Genomic DNA, 21,310 nt, shown 5'->3' on the forward strand with positions numbered 1-21,310 from the left:
CCCTAGTCACTGCTCCACGACAGAGCTCCTCCTGTGTCACCTCTACATCAGAGCCATCTCAGTCACTGCTAATAACTATCACTGGTGTGTCACACTGCCACCGATTACACCTAGCATCACCCACTGTGTGTCATGGGGCAAACTCTTGTCACTGCTACACCTTACAGTCATCCTGATCACAATTTATATCTGCCATCCGTTCAACTGACAGCTACGATCTGAATGGGGACTGGTCTGCTCACTAACAATCCTGAAGTGCAGTAAATAAATGAATGTCGAGGAACCTGTCAGCTGCACCAGCACAAAGATTCGCTCAATGGGAAGAGGTTAAGAGCTTCTCCTCCTTCCACTGGGGAACCGGGATAATTTTAGGCGTTCAGGGGCGAGGGAGGGCCACAGTTTAAGAAGCAGGAGGGCTTGGCCGATGGTAGCCATCTTACTTTTTAAAATTTAAGCAGAGTTTGAAGAAGAATCTGAGCGCTATGGTCACAGCAATTTTTCTGCAACTTTAGGGGAGGTGAGAAGGGACAGGCTGCTAGGCCCTGGACATTTTCTATATTTATTATTTTGTGATAAGACCACTGCTAGCATGCAAGTGCTTTATTTTTTTTTTCTTTAAAATATACCCAGTAATATGCAGAATATAACTGGTTGCGTTTAAAGTTATCCGGGTACATTAACCCGGATAACTTTAGACCTGCTCAACCACAACCAGACTTACCTGGCTGGAATTAATCCGTGTCCATAGAATGCTCAGAACACCACCTATTTTTCATCTGGATAAGTTTTAGTAAGCAAATGGTACCCAGCTTAAAACAAAAACACAAACATACTGCTTTGGCAGGGCGGGAAATTCGAAACTTGGAGGTTTCTCTTGCTAAATTACAAACCCCTTTGTGGACCTCACTTATACCTAGTATAACCACTGCTGTGTCAAAAGCCATTCCCCTGTCACTGCTTATAATCTATGCGAATGCTGCATCCCAGAGCCAAATTCCTGTCACTGCTTATATCTGGTGTCACCGTTATGTCACAGAGCCATCTCTGTCATTGCTTAGCCGTGTCAGAGCAATCCCCATCACTACTCACATCTGGTATCACTGTTGTGTCACATAGCCAGCCCACTATTATTGATTACGCCAAGTGACACTACTGCCACAAAGCATCACCTCTACATGGCAGAGCCAACCCCTTGGTCACCGATTCTTCCTGGGATCACCAATGTGTCATGGAGCTAAACTCCTCGTGTCACAGCTGCATCACAGAGGCATCCCTGCCACTGCTAATACTGGGTATTACTTCTGCATCATGGCCACCGCTTGTAAAGGTTTATACCTGCTATAACTACTGTATCAGAGACAAAAACTTGTCACTCGTCCCTACAGTCTCCCCTCTCTTATCTTGTCTTCAGGAGTCCCTCCCTCTAACATAGACTCCCTTTCCCAAAAGGACCCCAAAGGGGTCTCCCCCTCTCTCACTACCCCCCTATCTAGGAGTCTTCATCTCTCATTTCCCCATCCCCAAGTAGCCTCTTCTCTCAAACCTCTTCCCTTCCCAGCAATCTCGTACTTCTTGTGTTCCATCAACAAACAACTGTCTTCCTCTTCCAGCTAAGACCTCTCTTTTTAAGAAGCACAAGATGCTAAAAGGAGCCCTCTCTTCACCCAAAATAGGCCACTGCTGTTGCCACTTCCTCCTCCTTCCATTGGCCAACCCACACCTCTTCTTTTTTTGGGCAGCCTCGGCTAGCTGATATGGCCTCCTCTTCTTTGGCCATGTGGGGCAACGGGCAACATAAGCAGCTTCATTTTCAGCGATTCGCGCAGGTCAGCTAAAACTGCCTCTTTCATGCCAGGTACGCCCGTTAACATTGCCTCTCACTCCACCTTCTCCGTAATGAAGGGGTCTGAAGGCTACAACTTGACAAAGGCCAACCTGAAACTCCTGCCAAACAGGACTTCATGTACCAGAATTCCCTGCTTCATGACGGGTTTACTTACAGTCTGCAATACAGCTGTAATTAGGACATTGAGAAACTCTCTGTCAGCACATTGCACATTTTCATTTTTTTGGCTTCGCTGTTCTTATTCTCTGATAAGCTTTCACTGCTGTAACCTAGATTAGAACAATGGATGTATTATGTGACGGGCTGTATTGCTGCAGACTCGCAAATTCCTTTCCAGAACTGCAAGTCCCAGCAGCCTCTCCTGCAGAACATGGGAGAAGTTTCACGAAAGTTCCAGGGTGTCTAGGGAGGGGGTCAGTAGCCCCTTCAGCCGGAATATGCTTGCTCAGCAATGCTTAGAACGCATGTGTAAAAGATAAGAACTGTAAAGTGCATAAGAGTCTGCTCCTGGAGGGGAGGGGCATGCAGTTGTACTGAGCCTTTGTCTTAGCTGCATCTTGCTGGCAATAAAAGTCTATCTTTACGGATCAGTTGTCTGGACCTCCTTACTGACTAAAAAGAGACGGTTACACTTTGATCTGCACAGGTCATGGATACAACTTCTGGCACCCAAGATTAGACCTGTGCTGGCCTGAAGTCACTCGGTCATTGTGACCCTGCCCCTCCCTAGCCTCACTGATGCCTGACGTCACTCTCATTGTGACTCTGCCCCTCCCTAGCGTCACTGATGCCTGACGTCACTCATTGTGACTCTGCCCCTCCCTAGCGTCACTGATGCCTGAAGTCACTCGGTCATTGTGACCCTGCCCTCCCTAGCCTCACTGATGCCTGAAGTCACTCATTGTGACCCTGCCCCTCCCTAGCCTCACTGATGCCTGACGTCACTCATTGTGACTCTGCCCCTCGCTAGCGTCACTGATGCCTGAAGTCACTTGGTCATTGTGACCCTGCCCCTCCCTAGCGTCACTGATGCCTGACGTCACTCTCATTGTGACTCTGCCTCTCCCTAGCCTCACTGATGCGGTGTCACAGAGAAATATTCATGTCACAGCTGCATCATAGAGCAACTCCTCTGTTACTGCTCTATCACAGATCATACCTAGCTTTACCAATTTGCCAGAATCAAGCTCCCATCACTGCTTATACCTGGTGACTCTGATGAGTCATAGAGCCACCCCCATCACTTTTATATCTAACTTTAAACTTATATCCTGACAGGTTGCCCAGATCAGCAACAAATTTTATAAAAAGTTCAATAAGTCATAAAAATAATACATGGTTTCACCCACTGTTCATTCTAAGCTGCAAACATGCGCAGAGATCATAAACCTTGAGCACATGGCAAAGCACAGAGTGCTAAAGATATCTCAATATTACTTGCATTATACATGCTCAGAGCCCACAAATTTGAACTCAGTTTATGAAAAATTGCAAAAGAGAACATTTCTGTGCATGTAGCCTGTCAAAAATGAGGGAGCTTTGGTTTAACTGTTATCACAGAGCCATTTCCAGGTCACTGTTCATGCCTAATGTCAGCTCTTCCCTCAAAAAAGAAGTGTGAACATTGATAGAACAAGCTGATTGCTCTTACTTCCAGCAGATTGATCTGAAAGTGGCTCTCCTCATGAGACCAGATGCCCTGGGATCAGCGTAACCCCATGTGAACAGCCCTTCCTTTCAAGGAGGTGTCCTGTTGCTAGCAAAACTCAAGAAAGAACATAAAACAGCACTCTATCCTGAAGTATGCAAGGATTTTGCCACCACTGTAACTCTCACCTTGAACCTGGACTATGGCTGATGATAGTAAGGTTAGCTGATCTTAAGACCAGAAACCCTAGTGCAGCTAAGAGTATGAAGGTGGGAGAGTAGTACCCTGTGCAATATGACCTGATGCAATGAGAACTCTTCTGGCTTTCACATGTTGAAAGACAATAGTTTGTGTATGAGCAATATCATATTGTACACTTTATCTCTTCACCAGAAACACTTTTTCCTGCAGCTAGTCTAACCATGCACCAATAGATTTCATCCTCTGAGCAGGTACCAAATTTGGCTTCTCAAAATTGACCAGAAAATTACAAACTGCATAGGGAAAATAATGCTTATTCTCAAGAGCTTGCTGCGATTAGCTAGTCATTCAGGTACAGGAAAACTTGAATCCCCTGGCAATGCCCTTGATAAAGAGACTCTCAGAGCTGACGGGAGTACCTGGTACTGATATGGGGAAGAATCCACCATGAAGTAAAGGTAGCACTAATGGGAAGGATGGATGGGTATATGAGCATATGCATACTTCACATTGAGAACGCACATCTATTAGTGCCTGTGGATGTAAAGGAACATCATGCTGAAGGAATTTATTTCAGAGTTCTCTCAAAGGAGATGTTCATTCAAGGGTCACAGATCTGGAATGGGCCTCAATCCTGATTTTTTGGGAATGAGGAAATATTGGGAGTAGAAACCTGGTCCATACATGGGATGCAGGGACTAGATCTGTCATTCATTGGTGAAGAAGTGACTGCACTTCTCGATGAAGATGTGTCAAGTGAGATGATGAGGATCAAGATTCGAGCAAAGTGGAAGGGATGGTAGTTAGAAGAAACAAAAACTGTATCCAGGCTCCTTGTTTTGGAGGCCCAGAGGTCCTTGGTTATCTGGCACCACACCTCCAAGATTTGGATCTTGTTCCCATCTCCCAGAACAGAGTTCTGAGGGATCAAAAATTAGGCCTCGGTGTATGCTGAGCTTGTCCTGTGATCTTAGGCTTACGGTGCTCATGCTGCCAAGGTCTGACCAGAAGTGGTGGCTGATGCTGCACCGGAAGAGGCAATAGGCAGTATTGGTCAAAAACTGGAATTGATGCCTGTGAAAGTATGGATGTTTATAAGTGTAGAAGATGCTCAGGAACATTCGAGAGGGTTGGACCGCTATATTCCATTTCTTAATTTATCTCCGAGACCAGGTATGTCCAGTAACTTCTCATGTACATCATCTCAGCCACTACTCACCCTGAGCCACTGTCATACACAGAGATTCAATTGAAGCAGAGGTGCACGAAAATGAAGTAAAAAAGATACATAGACAGGTGATGAATGTACTCTTCTGCCTTCAAAAGAGGTTGTGGGTAAGATCCTCCTTCCGCAGGTTGTAGGAAAGTCTTCAAATTCTGAATACCATTGTGAGGATATTGCACCATATAGATCTGGTGCATAGTGATAAGGGCAGTAAGCAAGAAGCTATGGAAGACTCTCTTGCCACAGTTGTCTAGCAGCCTTTTTCAGCTCAGACTTGCAGACTGACTGACGCAGCAGTTCGACAACTGCTTATACCTAGTGCCATCAGTGGTGTGTCACAGAGCAATCCCCTTGTTACTCTTTGCAGCTGGTATCACTGCTCCATCACAGGACCAAACTCCTATCATTGCTTGAACCAAGAGTCACCGCTGATTCAGCCTTATGTCACTGCTTATACCTAGCATCACCAGCGCACCACAGAACAATTCTGTCACCTAGTGGCAGCACTGTGTCAGACAACCAGCCTCACGTTACCGACTGTACCTGGTGATGCTGCTGCATTGCAGAGCCATCCCGGCAACTGCTTCTCTGTCTATCTTTACACTTATGCCCTGCCTTTTTAACATCGACAGGTTGCCCAAAGCAGCTTAAATGGAATAACAATATTTTTATGACTTTTTGAACTGTTTTTTGAAATGCAATACCTGGTATTACTGCTGTGTCACAGAGCCATTCTCCGGGTCACTGTTTATACCTAGTGTCAGCAATGCATCACAAAGCAACACTCTTATTTATGTAGTTATAGTTTATTACTTTTTATATACCGACATATCGGAGATCCATCACATTGGTTTAGAAAGCTTAAACAAAAACAATCAACAGGTATCTTTAAAACATAATAAAGAAAAAAAAAACAAAAACCAATGCGTAATTCTAAAACAGTACTAAGAGTAATAAAAGCAATATAAAATAAGTGCAAATTTCTAATAAATACATTAATTTAAGCTAAAACAATAAAATAATGATCATAGTCTATTATCTTAAGGGGTTATAAAGCTAAATTTGAGACATTAACGGCACAATTAAAACATTAAGTAGAAGTTGTGTAAGCACAGTTAAAAAGCCATGTTTTGAGATCGGCTTTTAATTTTTTGATATCTGATTGTAGTCTTAACTCTGCTGGGAGAGGGTTCCAGAGTTTTGGACCTGCAATCGAGACTGCTCTCTCTCTTACCTTAGTCAAGTGCACCTACTTAACTGTTAGAATTGTCAGTAATCCCTTGTTTAATAGTTAGAATTTCTTATATTCCAGGGCGGAATACACGCTTTACAATCATAAAAAGTCACAAACAATATAAAATATCACATAAATCACTACTTAAACATGGTGTCTCCCGCTGTATCACAGAGTCATTCCTGTCACGGGTGTCGCCTAGTGTCACAGACCTATTCCCGACATTGCTTACACCTGGTGTCACTGCTGAGTCAGAGCCATTCTTCAGTCACTGCTCTATCATCTTTCTATACACTTACACCCCACCTTTACAACAGATAGGTTGACGAAAGCAGCTTAAAACATATTAAAAAAAAAAGTTCATAAAAATAAGACCTGGTGTCACTATGTCACACTGCCCACATTTTCTCATGATTATGTCACCACTGCTGTGTTACACTGCAATCCCTGTCACTGCTTATACCTAGTAACACTACTGCTGCGTCACAGTGCCACACTCCAGTCGATGCTTATACCTAGTAACACTACTGCTGCGTCACAGTGCCACACTCCGGTCGACGCTTATACCTAGTAACACTACTGCTGCGTCACAGTGCCACACTCCAGTCGATGCTTATACCTAGTAACACTACTGCTGCGTCACAGTGCCACACTCCGGTCGATGCTTATACCTAGTAACACTACTGCTGCGTCACAGTGCCACACTCCAGTCGATGCTTATACCTAGTAACACTACTGCTGCGTCACAGTGCCACACTCCAGTCGATGCTTATACCTAGTAACATCATTGCTGTGTCACGGAGCCATTCCCTGGTCACTGTTCTATCACAGAGACAAATTCCTGTCAATGATTAACACCTAGGAAAAACAATAATTCTATGTTACAGGGCTAATATCCTCACACTGTATATCTATACGTAATACTCGAACACATGAGGACTATTCTACTTATCACTTAAACTTAACACATTTTTCAAAACCCAGGGAATTAGTATCAGAATGTTTGTGCTCAATCGCTCAGGCTCTTGCCCTATACAGGGCTTCAACCATTTTCATGGCAACAATAGCACTTGATTTTTACCTCATTTACCAATTCCCACTAAATGGCAATTTTTTATTTTTTTATTCAGTTTATATATAATTTAATATTACTTATCTTTTTGTGTTCATTTTAAAAACCGCTCTGATTTTTCAACACCATTCCGTAAGGTTTTTAAAATGAACACAAAAAGATAAATAATATTAAATTATATATAAACTGAATAAAAAAATAAAAAATTGCCATTTAGTGGGAATTGGTAAATGAGGTAAAAATCAAGTGCTATTGTTGCCATGAAAATGGTTGAAGCCCTGTATAGGGCAAGAGCCTGAGCGATTGAGCACAAACATTCTGATACTAATTCCCTGGGTTTTGAAAAATGTGTTAAGTTTAAGTGATAAGTAGAATAGTCCTCATGTGTTTAATACCTATCATCACCTCTACAGAGAGCCAACTCCTATCACTGCTAATGCCTAATGTAGGGCTTGATCTACCTTGAGGGCTACGCCTTCATGGTGCCTAGAAATTTCCCTGTGGCACCTGGGATTTTCCTGTCCAGACTGCTCTTCCTCACCACCACCCAACAGCTATTTTTTCTTCTGTCCTGCCCTGCGCAACTCTCAGTGAGACGGAGCCATGTGATGCTTGAATGCCCATTCTGATCCCAGTTTCACCAGATTTAACACAGCGAGGACTGTGCAAGCTATCAGGCACTGTCGGCTCAAACTCACCAAGACCCATGCAGTGCAGGACAGAAGAAACAGTAGTTCAGCGGCTACCGGCAATGTGAGGGCAAGATCTGGTTGGCCCAAACCAGTTAGGAGGTGACTAGAGCTCGCTAGTTGGGGAGAGGAGGAGTTGGCTGGCTGGTTGTTGGCAGGGTATGGAAATTTGTGGCTGGGGGCTAAGGATGGCTTGTGGTGGGGCAACTGGCTGATTTGGTAGCTGGAGGGTCGGGATGGGGGGTGATTATAGAATTTGATTAACTGCTACTTCCTTACAATACTAAATGGTTTAAATACAACAAATCTACAACAAATTCTACTGCTACAAATACAATCCCAACATAATGAACTAACACGGGGTAGGGGTTAAGAAAGGAAGACTGGCAGGGACGAAGGGGAGACAGAGAGAGGGAGACTCGTGAAGAAAGAGAGACTGGGAACAAGTTGGGAGGATGAAGGAGAAACCAGGTGAGGACAGAATGGGGGGGGGGGGGGGGATTGAGAGAGAGAAGGGGGAACAATGCCTGATTTAGTAATTCTTCTCTCTCATAGGTTCAGAATGGGAAAATAGCCTTAGTAAAATCAGGCCCTAAAAGAGCTGCAGCAGACCTTGTTCGGTGGGGGGGAATCCCAAAAACCTAGCAGCCAACTCTCTGAACTTCCCCTGTCATCTTCCTCTTACCTCCCACCCCATCTCAACCTCGATTGGGACAACGGACGTTGAGAGAGAGCTCTCAGATGCTCTGGGCTGGTACACAGATCCAAAGAAAATGTGTCAATATCTGGACTAGCGTCACTACTATGTAACAGAGCCAGCCCCTTGTTATTCATTATACCTAGTGTCACACAGTCAGTCAACCTTCTGTCACCGCTTCCACCTAGTGTCGGGCTATGGTCTCACAGAGCCATTGTTTATATCCCGTCCACGGTCTTCACTCTGTCTGAAAGCCAGTCCTCGAGAATTCCCATACTAGGATTTTGCTACTAATAAGTTTCCTGAGTAGATGCTGTGGTAACATCTTCAACATAAAATAGTCTCTTCTTACCTCATAGTCCTTAAAAAGCTGCCGCATGAAAAACAGCCAGCCAAATCCGAAAAAGAGAATCTGCAGAGGAAGATGAGAAGCGATCAGTGGACAAGACAAACAACTTGAAAGTCTCAGCATATGGAAGTCACAGCAGGACTGACTTCCCTTTTTAAAACGTATCTTGAATATTAAAAACAAGTTAAAAGACGCATGCCATACGCATTTCCCCACACTCCCAAAAAGAAATCTGAAGTGGCTCTTCCAACTCTCCAAGGACAGCGGGGAGAGCACTGTCACTACCCATCAGTAGAGGAAGCAACGGCATGGACGCCGGCTGCTCCTCTAACACTGGTCCTGGGTCCTCTCTTCTTGATGTTCGAGGCTGTGCATTTGCACAGACACATGAATATGGACAGACATACAGATGGATGCAACCTTCTCCAATAAAGCATTTTTGCTATAGACAGTGCCCCAGGCAGATTCTTTCAAGATTCTGCGGAGTCAGCCAATTCTGTGGCTTTTTCAAAACTCTGCAGCAATTATGTGGCAAATTTGCATAAAGATTCACATCGCTAGCTGAGCAAAAATGGAGAAATTACTTATCTGATCATTTCGTTTTCCTTAGTGTAGACAGGTGGAATCTGCCAGCATTCAGAGATGGAGCAAGCTGACGTCACAGTATATATAACCCTGCAGTGACCCCAGCCTACCAGTATTCTCTTCAAAATCAACTGTGGACAGACTAGCAAAAAGCTTGATTAAAAACATGATTGAAAACAAATAACCAGAACTGTACTCAACCAACCATAAACACTGAACTCACGTAAGATTCTAGGTACCCCAAGTTAGGGATGAACACTTATCAGTAATTCCTTGGGACCTAGAGCCCCACAGGATGACTATTGACACAATCATGCAGCAACCGAGGGTGGGAAGCCGAGTCCATCTCTCTACACTAAGGAAAACAAAATTATCAGGTAAGTAATTTCTCCATTTCCTAGCATGTAGACAGATGGACTCAGGACCAGTGAGATGTACCAAAGCTACTCCCCAACAGAGTGGGAGGCTGTCCATGGTCCAGTCAACACAGCACATACAAAGGCTGCACCCTCCCGCAGCTCAGCAGATATCGACGGGAGACAACAGACGAACCTCCACCCATGACACTGCTTGAGCCCTAGTGGAATGAGCCCTAACCTGAGTAGGCAACAGCTTTCCAGCATCCAGATATGCGGTCGTGACCACCTCCTTAATTCAATGAGCTATGGCAGCCTGTGAAGCCAGAGAGCCCTGCTTACTCCTGCCTTGGAGAATAAACAGGCGATCGTCTTTCAAAAAGACCCAGAGACCTCCAGATACCATACGATGTCTTGCTTAACATCCAAGGAGGGCAAAAGGTGAAACTCCTCCAAATCCCTGAACTTATCCAGGGATGGCAAGGAGATAGACTGATTCAAATAAACGTCAGACTCCCTTGGGCAAGAAGGATGAACAGTACACAGCTGTAATGCCCCCGGAGTCACCCAAAGGAACAGCTCCCAGCAAGACAAGGCCTGCAGCTCAGAAATCCTGGTGGTGATTATGTTCTGCGCATTGGAAACAGACTTCAATGTCAACAACCATAAGGAATGCTACCAAGTGGTCGGAACATAAGGCCCACCAAAAAGTCGCCCCCCGGCACACCCCACTTGCAAAGCCCCCAGGACTTAACGCTCGTCCTGGGGCTTGCGCGTTAAGTAACTTTTGCGCGTAACCCTTTTAAAATCTGGCCGTAGGAGAATGGGCATCTGAATGGCATATGATATTTAATGTGACATAAAAACATTCAGAAAAAGTTTAAAAACATGGCTATTTAAGCAAGCATACCACAAAGAGAATGGAGAGTAGAATCCAGGGAAATGTAGGATGCGGTCAGCAGAACTCCCACACACACACACCAGCTTAATCGAACTGTGTGTATTTTATTTTTATTAGATTACAACAACATAGGACGAGATTTAAGTATAATATATTAAGTATTAACATATCTTATAGAAGTAGACATGACTTATCACAACCACTAAGTAATATTTAATATGAAACTGTTACAGTATTTGATGGCACCTGTTTAATTAATATAATTTATGTGCCTTATTGTGAACCGTTGTGACGGCAGCTAGCTTAATAACGGTATAGAAAAGATTTTAAGTGAATAAATAAATAAATGTGGAAAAGTGTAAAGTGATGCATATAGGAAAAAGTAAGTATACAATGCTAGGTTCCCTATTAGGTGTCACCACACAGGATAAGGACCTTTGAGTACTTTTGGACAACAGAGTGATATTCTCAGCTCCGTGTGCAAAGGCAATCAAAAAAGAAAGCAGAATATTAGGAATGAAAATATCATATTGTCTATATCAAGCCATAGTGTAACTGTACATTAAGCAACCTGCACAGAGTAGCAACTAGCTCTCTTAACAGAAGGCATGAGGGTAACCCGCATGAAGCATCAGTTTCTACCCTACCTTGCTGGGCAGACTGGAAGGAACACGTGGATCTTTTACTGCCAGTATTTACTATGTTACTATATATTTTGTGCAGTTTTGGCTGCCTCATCTAAAAAAAAAAAAAAAGACATACCAAAAAAGAAAAGGTGCAGAGAATGGTTACAAAAATGATAAAGAGGATGAAAGCTTCCCTATGATGAGAGGCTACACAGGTTAGGGCTCTTCAGCTTGGAAAAGAGACAAGAGGGGGCATGATAGGGAGTTGATAGAAATTAGGAGTGGGTAAATAAGGGATGGTTGTTTAACCGTTCAAATTACCAAAACAAGGTGATACTCCATGAAGCTAGCATCCTGGTCCTGACTCTGACAGTGACCAGTCTGGGTCACAAGTACCCAGCCAACAGATCCTAAGTAGTAAATATTTCCCATTACTCACTCCCAGGATTAGAAATAGTTTTCTTTAGTCCAGTGGCTCTCAACAGGTGTGTCGGGACCCACTGGTGTGTCGCGAGGTCCTGGGAGGTGCATCGCAGGGCCAGCAGATGGCTGCTGCCTCCTTATCAGCCCGGGTGGGAGTTGGCTGACTTCTCTTACATTGGGCCTGATGGGAGGCTCCTCTCACTTCCTTCTCTTCTTTCTGGCCCAGTGGGAGGCTGTTTCCTCCTTCACCCAGATCAGAGTGAGACATTGCCAGCTCCTGCTGTTCTGGGCCTGATGGGACACAAACTTTATCTTCCCCTGCTGAGTCTGGGAGTGATGCTGCTGATGATCTCTTCCCTCTGTGGAGAGTGGGGGAAAGGAGGTTGGGGATGCTGGGAAGATGAAGGTGGAACAGAGAGGGAATGGGGGGGCCGGGGTAGCTGGGCAGGGATATGAGTGTGCACGGATGATTGAAAGGGAGTAATTGGGAAAGCAAAGGATGATGGAGGCATGGAGGGGGAGTGACGGGATACAAGAGACATAATATGGCAGTTTTGGGAATGTGCATTTCTTCTATCTTTGTACTTTGCTTAATGTAGGAGGAAATGTATTTCTGTTTCTAGCTCTCCAGTTCTGCACTGCATGCAGAGTGATGTTTTGAGGTTTCTAGTCCAGTTTTTGTCTCCACTTTGTAATTTGTGATCTTTTATTCTGTATTGGTAAAGATCGGATCTTTGTGTGTGACTGAGGTTAGGTATTGTTAGGATTTGTATCCATCTTCTTTGCTGCATTTTCTCATTCTTAATAGGGCATACATTGGGGCTGCACTGCTGCCTTTTCATAGGAAGAGCTATAGCTGTTTGAGTTCTTGGAATTAGTGTAGCAATGGGATGGAAGGTTTGCTACACATGTGCTGAATGTTTTTTTTTTCCAGGTTTTCTATTTTGCAATGCACCTGGTAATAAAGAAGTTTGTGTTTCTATTGAGATAGCACCAGAAAGAGAATATCTTTTTTATATAGAAAGTTGTATTTGAAATATCCTAGTTCTGCTCTGCATCCATTGTTTGGGGAGGGGGCAGTTTCTGGGGATGCAGAGTATATGTTTACATTTTGCCCTGTGATGGTCAAGTATTCAGTGTGTTTCACCTGTAAGCATGATCTGCCAGGTGTGTCCCAATAGAAAAAAAGGTTGAGAACCACTGCTTTAGTTTTTCTAGCAAATGTTTAATAGCCTTTTCCTCCAAGAACTTTTACAAACCTTTTTTACTGCTGGCAAAAATTTTTATAGCTTGATTGTATGGGTGAAAGTACTTTCTATGATTGTTTTAAATTTGCTGAAAGGGTAGGGTGTGTAATCAAGTTTACTACATGAATAAATGTTCTTATGCATAGTTTTTATTTTTATTTTTTAGCATTTGATTTAATGTTGTCATTGACACATCCTCACTTATTATCTATACTGTGCATCTATCCTCTTAAACGAGCCCATTTTACCATGAAAGAGAGAATGGGAGACTGAGCGCATAAATTCTATTTTGAAAGCTAGACTATGCCAGTGCTACTCCCGTGAGCGGAGAACCAAGACTTTAAGCATGGCGAGTCTGTAATGGTGTTGAACGATTTTTGTACGTTTCTAACAGAAAGCGTCCACAATATCATTAAAAAAAAATGTCTTTAAAAGTAAAGGAAGCATCCAGCTGTCTATCCCCCCGTGTAAGAACATGATTCAGAGAGAGAGAAAAAAATCTTCACCTGCTGTGGGCAGTGCAGCCTGCTGATAACACTGCCACTCCAAAGTTTAAAGAACCGTATTCCCACACCCCGGGCAGATGGGCCCACTTCCATACCTGGGAGATGACCATAAGTACAGAATCAATGAGGAAGCTCATGGTGGCACGGCTGCAACACCTCGCGTCCTCTCTCGGCTCCCCTAAGCCGTCGGACACGCCAAAAGCGGGGCTCTCTCCCGGGACTATCAGCTGTCACCGTCCCCCTGGGCTCTGCACACCTGCAGGAACAAGGACCCGAATCTACAGCTCGCTTTGTCTTAACCACTTCCTTCCTCTAGCAGCGCATGTCCCAAATGCACGAAACCCGACGCAGGCTCCGCGCCGTTACCAGCCGCACTACCCACGGACACAAGCTTTGCACTCCGGCGGGAGTTAACAGGTATCCGTCCCGGATCTCCTAGAGTCGCGCCTTTGATGACGTCAAACTCCAGGCCGGACGTAGCGAACTCATCACGCTCCTTCGCCAGCAAGCAGCAGAACCCATTGGTAGTACGCTCCAGAAAGGGGCGGTGCCGGGGCTCAGAGAGAGGCTTGACCGGTTTGATAGGACAGTGGCATCTGTTCCGCTGTAAGCATCGCCATGTGTGCGGAAGTATAATGTCGCGCCTCTCTGATTTTAGTATTTAGGTTTCTGGACCAGTCGGTGCAAGCGCTTACGGTCCCTTCCTCTCCTCCTCAGTAAGTGTCTCTGAGACGCCTTTGTTGCTGTCGTTTCTCTTAGTAGACGGGCTCTTTTTTGGTTGTTCTTTATTATACTACGATGCTGCGTTAGATATGTGCCAGTCCTTGAAAGCCACACGTCCGTTGGATTCTCAGGCATATCCTTACCATGCATGTGATAAAGTTGGTTGCATGCTACCTCAATTGTATGCAAAATTAACTCATGCATATTCAGAATATCTGGAAAACCAGGCACTTTTGCAGCTTTGGAGGACCAGAGGTTCCCTGCTCCTATAAATTGCAGTAGGGAGGCAGTGTGCTATTGAGGATTGGTAACTGGTTAAAAAACAGGAACAGGGTAACACTATATGGTAAGTTTTCCAAATTGAGAAAGGTTAGTAGTGGAGTATCACAGGGATCAATACTGAGAGATGTGCTGCTTATCATATCCATACATCATCTGGAAAAGGGGCCAAGTGAGGTGAGCATAGTTGCAGATGACATGAAATGATTCAAAGTTGTTGCCGTTTGTGAGGAACTGCAGAAGGACCTTGTGAACCTGAGCATCTGAATGGCAGCTGACATTTAATGGAGGAAAGTATAAAGTAATGCATGGGGGGAGGGGGGAATAACCCCCAACTCCACATATATAGATCCCAGCATTGTATTAGGAGTCACCGCTCTGGAAAAGGACTTTGGAGGCTTTATGGAGAATACATTGAAATTCACAGATGAATGTATGGCAGTGGTCAAAAAATGGAAACAATGTTAGAAATGATCACAAAAGGAATAGAGAATAAAACAGAAAATTGCATATTGCTCTGGTATCAAGCCATAGTGTGACTGCACCTTGAGTACTGTGTGCAGGTCTGGTCACCCTATCTCAAAAAGACATAGCAGAACAAGAAAAGGGTAACAACAACGATAAAGGGGCTGAAATGACTCCCATTTGAGAAGAGGCTATATAGGTTAGTGCTTTTCAGCTTGAAAAAAATGGCAGAGAGGGGATATGATAGAAGTTTATACAATCATGAATGGGGTGGAAAGGAGAAATAAAAGACAATTATTTACCATTTTAAATAATATTAAAACAAGAGGCCACTGCATGAAGCTAACAACCAGCAGATTTAAATCAAATTTATAGAAAGTACTTTTTCACTCCATGCACAGTCAAGCTGTGGAATCTGCAGAGGACATGGTCAATGTGACTAACCTAGTGGAGGAATTTAAAAGAGTTTTGGACAAGTTCCTGGAGGAAAAGCTATAAAACATTATTAGCCCGGTAGACTAGAGAAAGCCATTGCAATAAATCCCTGAGAGTGAGTAATGAGAACTAGATCTACTTTTTGGGATTCGCTACATAATTGGCTTGGATTAGTTGCTATCAGAGACAGGATGTTGGGCTCCGTGGACCTTGTTCTGATCCAGTATGGCATTTCTTATGTTCTTGGGCTTTGAGACCTTATAGCCCATACATTTTCAAGACACCCCCCATGTTTCTTCAGTGCAGCTGATGGGCTATGTGGGATTTTTTTTAGTTCTTTGAAAAGTCTCACAGCCTATAAACTAGTTTAGAGTTACTGGATGGGACAGTTAATCTGAGACAGGCTGTTTTAGGCCCATTGCATCTGTGAGCTTTTTAGTTTTGATTTCCCTAGGAAGATCAGAATTATAAGCCCATGTACGCAGTGGGGCTAAACAAGGTCAGATTGAGCCTGTCCCCGATGACTTGTAAAAACTGTGCCAGAAGGCTCTAATAGCTTGTTTTATGGACACACATTTGACCATTGCCAAGTTGTGCCCAGCTGGACTTCCTATGCTTGCATTCAGTCCTTTATGCAGCAAGATGTATTCCCCAACTCCTGAGTGTTGAAGCATCAAAGCTTGAGCCTACAGCACCGGAGACACAGAGCCCATCCTTCATGTTATTTTTAGTGAGATGTAATTGTTAAGATTTTTTTTTAACTCAAAACTACTATCACTTTATTTATTATTCACCTTTTTAAAGAGATTTGCCCAAGGCGATGTACATCAAGATAAACTGGAAATAAGTATAACTAAATTGGACAATTCCTAGCAATTACCACAATCTCCTGTTAATGTACCTCATTAAATCTTTGTAAATGTACCTTGTCAAAGTTAGATTAATATATTATGTTAATTTTTTTCATATCACTTCTCTGCTCCAAGTTGTACTTATCCCTGTTTTATTGTAACTGTAATTGTTTTTTGGTTCAACACATTTTATTTACTTTGTTCTCTACACCTTTCATCATTCCCCTGTTAATTGTAAACCGGCATGATGTGACACTCACGAATGCCGGTATAGAAAAAATAAAAGTAAATAAATAAAATAAATAAATAAAATGGGTTTGCAAGGTTTGGTAGTGCTGCAGCCCCAGCTGAGGTGACCTTTTGAAAATGTATATTTATTTAGATTTTTTATTTATTTAGATTTTTTTATATTCCGCTTTTTGTACTTTTTTTTTTTTTTCAGCGCTTCAAAGCGGATTACATTCAGGTACTGTAGGTATTTCCCTATCCCCAGAGGGCTTACAATATGATTTTTAGAATAAATTAAATTTAGGTGGCAAAGGCTTCCAGGAAAAATAAAGTCTTTAATTGATTTTTGAAAGTCATGAAACCAGACTCTTGCCAGAGTTCAGGTTGTGGACCAGCCTTAGCAAAGGCTTTTTCACAAAATTATGAATATGACTGAGTTGAAGGGATATCAAGAAGGCAACATCCATGCAATCTTAAGCTTCTGAAAGGTCTGTATATCTTTAGAAGAGCACAATACAGTTCATATTAAAACACTGCTAAATGCAGCAGCCAGAAACAAGCAGAGAACATATTGGAGTAGAACACTTGGAAGTCGATATTCAGTGACACTTAGTGCAAGTGTTGGCATCTGATTATCCAACTCTGTTCAGTGGCTGCCACTTAGCTGGATAACTTCTTACCCAGCTAAGCGATGGGTGGGACATGGGCGTATTGGGGAGGCGCTACTTAGCGAGGTAACTGGTGGGTGCGATAGTGGCATGATGGAGAAGAACTACATATCTGGATAAGTGGCAGTATTCACACTGATCCAGCTAAGTTAGACCTGCTGTTGAGCAGATCTAAAGTTAGCCGGATAGACTTATCCGGCTAACTTTAAAGTTATCTTGGCATATTCAGCAGCACAGCTACTTTATCTAAACGGCTATCTTTTGAATATGGACCTCCTAGAGGTCCATATAAGATAAATAATCAAGTAATGCAACAGAAGTGTAAACCTATATACAGTATGGGGTAGATTTTCAAAAAACGCGAATAGGCATACTTTTGCTGGTGCATCAGGCGCAAGCAAAAGTACGCTGGATTTTAGTAGATACGCGCGGAGCCGCGCGTATCCACTAAAATCCTGGATCGGCGCGCGCAAGGCTATGAATTCTGTATAGCCGGCGCGCGCCGAGCCGCGCAGCCTACCCCCGTTCCCTCCGAGGCCGCTCCGAAATCGGAGCGGCCTTGGAGGGAATCCTCTAACGCCCTCCCCTCACCTTCCCCTCCCTTCCTCTACCTAACCCACCTGCCCGGCCCTGTCTACACCCCCCCTTACCTTTCTCCGGGGATTTACGCCTCCCGGAGGGAGAAGTAAATCCCCGCGCGCCAGCGGGCCTGTTGCGCGGCGGGACGCGACCTGGGGGCGGGTACGGAGGGCGCGGACCGCCCCGGGCCGTAGCCACGCCCCCATACCCGCCCCCAAAACGCTGCTGACACGCCCCCCTAAACGCCGTGACGACCGGGCACGCCCCCGACACGCCCCCTCGGAGAACCCCGGGACTTACGCAAGTCCCGGGGCTCTGCGCGCGCCGGTAGGCCTATGTAAAATAGGCTCACCGGCGCGCAGGGCCCTGCTCGCCTAAATCCGCCCGGTTTTGGGCGGATTTAGGCGAGCAGGCCTCTGAAAATCCGCCCCTATATGTATGTACATAATAAATGATTAAATGACTCTTTCAGGTTTCTGGTTATAAATGGACAGGGTGGATGTGGAAAGCTAGTCAATTGCATCGCTCGTTAAAGGCCTGGCAGAAGACCCAAACATTCCCCTGCTTCCTGAAGTGGAGATAGCCCTGAGTTAGGAATAGCTCTTCTGGGAGTGAGTTCCAGAGGGTGGAGACTGCTCCCAAGAAGGCTTATTGGTGAGTGTTGGGTCCCTTTCTTTTCTTTCATGAATGCACAATTAAGGAGGCTCCTTAAGAGGAGCTTAGAGGCTTCAAATGTGCATAAAGGAATAGCCTGTTCTTCAAGTAATCCAGCTTGCTTCTCTAAGAGTCTGGAAGATTGGAAACAGATTTAAAGTTGGCCCTGAAGGGCACTGATAACCAGTGAAGCTTTTGCAAAAAGGGTGTAATGTGGTCATGCTGTTTGCAACTCTCTAAATCGGGCTGCAGCTTTCTGAATTAATTGGAGCTGGTGTAGAACCTTTTGCTCTTGGCTCCTGCCATCTGGTAACAATACTTTAGTTTTCTTCAAGACCAATACAGATACTAGAACTTCATGGACCTTCTGCCAGCCAGGAGTCCCAATCATTGTGCAACAATGACACCCGTCACCTATTGATGAACGTAAGAGTTCACGTGTGTTAAGCTCCAGGAGGCAGCTGTGGTCTATGGCTCTTAACTGGAGAAGCAATATTGTGAATATAGATGAGGTGAAGAGGAAAAAGGGGATTAAAAATGTGACAACCCTCAGAAAGCAGCAAATGAATACTTGTGGTGCGGTAGACTAGCTGGGGGCTGGTTCTGATTGAGCTAGAATCCTAAAAAAAAAGCTACCAGGTCACAAACCAAACCTATTTCAGGGCTGCCTAAACGTAGCCTAGTAATCCCACAGCCAACTTGACTATTGAGGTAGCCACAGTGAATATACCTGAGCTAAATCTGAATGCATTGAGCACCCACTGTATGCAAATGCATAGCCTCCTGAGCAAATAGTGGCCTACCTTGCCCTAATGGGGTGAGATTTGTGTAGCCAGCCAGAGAGTGTAAGTACTGTGAGTGGAAGGAGGGGTTGGGCCATGTTCCTGGTGATGGTCTTGTGTAGGCCCTAATGTTGGCCAATACTTGTTTATCAAGCACTGACTGCAGCGTCTGACTTTTCTTTCCATTCTCATTACTTGTTAGGGGGAGGTAGAATACATATCTTAATCCTTGACGTAAGTCTTCAGGAGCCTTTTCTAAATTCAAATCAGCTAAGCTAAATTGGCTGAGTAGCACATGTGATCTTAGAGAGATTTGGAGAAAGTTTAAAAAAAAATATAGGATGTGTTTTATATCTATCTCCACCCACACACATTTATTTATTTATTTTAACATTTTTATATAGCACATCGTACCGGTTTACATGCAACAGAATGGAGGTGCCAGGGAACGGGTGCATCCTTTACCTAGAACATAAAACAGTAACAATAACCAATTATATTATTTGCAGCGTTAAAGAAAGTTGAGAGAGCAAAATAGGAGTTAACAGTAGCTACAGGGCAGAGATAAGATAATTGGACAGTTATAGTATATTTACAGACTAGAATTAGAATATGTAGAATACATCTTCGAGAATGATACTCAATAATAACATGGCATAATACAGATTTGTATATCATTACTACATCGAGGAACTAATATATCATTAGATTAAGCAACCAGATCTAAATGTGGAGAGCAGGAGAGGGTGGAAAAGGGGAGGTCAAAGAGGGGTTTGGGTTGGAAGGTGGGGCGTGGGGTGTGGGTATTTCCTTTTGTCGATATGCTGTGTTCATGCCTCTTCACCTATTCTCAGGCAAGCGTTTGAAGGCCCAGCAGGACGTGCAGACATGTTCTATCCGAAGAGGATAGGGAGGATTTTGAGAAGCAGCCGTCTGCAGATTGCAGCGTGCCGGAGCATCGAGAGTTATGCGTCCTGTCAGGAGCTCTCACGCTTACAAGCAAAAAAACTAAACAGCGTGGTCTTCCCTCTCAAAGAACTTGAGAGATATTTAGACCCCAGCGTGAATAAAACCATTTTCCGCATTTTCGATCCAAGCTTTGATGAGATAAAGAAAGCAGAGAAACTGTTTAAGCCGGCCAATAAGCACGAGATCGATTATTTCACCTCAGCCGTGCGGATGGATCATGCACCCGTACTCTCACAGCCCGAGGTACGTACGGCACCCCCATTTGCACTTATGCGATTAAATTTAGAGTTTGCATCCAAAGCAGTTAATCCTTCCTTCTCATGTCCTTGTCACAAATCAGGGCCAGGTTGTGCAGCAGAATTCACAAATTCATAGGAATATGAATGGAGCTGTGATGGGCTAACTGTGCCCTCAAACTAGAATCAGCTATCAGCTCATTTCCCATAGGAAACTTTTTAAGGTGCCAACTGACATAAGTTACATTTAAACCCGTAAACTAAAAAGGTAAAAGACTCTAGAATAGTGGGGCAATTCCCATGACCCGTTCAGTACACACTGTAGCAGTAATGAGCTTTGAGATCTGCTGCTGTTAGGCAGTTAAAAGCAAACTAAAGTGCTCCAAGGACTACTCGTGTGATTGATATGGATTACAATCCATTGAGGGAAACTGAATAAAATATTTAAGGTGAAACTGCTGTTTCTGTTAGGCGGGTCCACTATTAGTGACGCTTGTGACAGGACATTGCAGCATCTTACCGATGGCTTTCTTATAACAAAATGTTACACAGCCAAGTGAGCAGAACATTAAACAACCGTCAAACAAGAGCAGCCTTCCTTCACAGGCCAAGTACCAACGTGATCTTTTAGCAAATTCAACAGTGTGGTGTATGTGCAAGGAGTAGAGCACTGGCCCGGTCCGGCGTACTCTCAAGTGCCGAGCAGAAGAGCTGGATTTCTGTCTGCCCAGGGTCTTGTGCAGAGGGTGGCTCAGTCCTGTGCATATGCTGCCATCTAGTGCCCAGCCCAGTAACAGCATTTGGAGGTTGCTATGAGCGGCCTGCGTGATACAGAA

At 44.1% G+C, this 21,310-nt stretch overlaps 2 protein-coding genes across 4 annotated transcripts in view; one reads left to right on the plus strand and one right to left on the minus strand.

Annotated features, from left to right (window-relative positions):
- The window catches only part of GPR89B (G protein-coupled receptor 89B), a 78,636-nt gene extending 64,534 nt beyond the window's left edge, over positions 1–14,102 (minus strand). Inside the window, exons 1-2 of one of the 2 annotated variants that reach the window (XM_029578243.1) lie at positions 13,701–14,102; positions 8,965–9,024 (exon numbers count right to left, since the gene is read on the minus strand). In XM_029578243.1, coding sequence (XP_029434103.1) covers positions 8,965–9,024; positions 13,701–13,742 — 102 coding nt within the window. In that variant the 5' untranslated portion in view covers positions 13,743–14,102. The remainder of the gene's footprint in view (positions 1–8,964; positions 9,025–13,700) is intronic. The other variant, XM_029578244.1, reaches the window with a different exon arrangement.
- Positions 14,103–14,169: 67 nt separating this feature from the next.
- The window catches only part of GTPBP8 (GTP binding protein 8 (putative)), a 34,750-nt gene continuing 27,609 nt past the window's right edge, over positions 14,170–21,310 (plus strand). The window contains exons 1-3 of one of the 2 annotated variants that reach the window (XM_029578245.1): positions 14,170–14,321; positions 18,306–18,487; positions 20,124–20,481. In XM_029578245.1, the coding sequence (XP_029434105.1) occupies positions 20,158–20,481 (324 nt within the window). In that variant the 5' untranslated portion in view covers positions 14,170–14,321; positions 18,306–18,487; positions 20,124–20,157. The remainder of the gene's footprint in view (positions 14,322–18,305; positions 18,488–20,123; positions 20,482–21,310) is intronic. The other variant, XM_029578246.1, reaches the window with a different exon arrangement.

Source organism: Rhinatrema bivittatum, chromosome 15, assembly GCF_901001135.1.
Source record: "Rhinatrema bivittatum chromosome 15, aRhiBiv1.1, whole genome shotgun sequence".
Taxonomy (NCBI): domain Eukaryota; kingdom Metazoa; phylum Chordata; class Amphibia; order Gymnophiona; family Rhinatrematidae; genus Rhinatrema; species Rhinatrema bivittatum.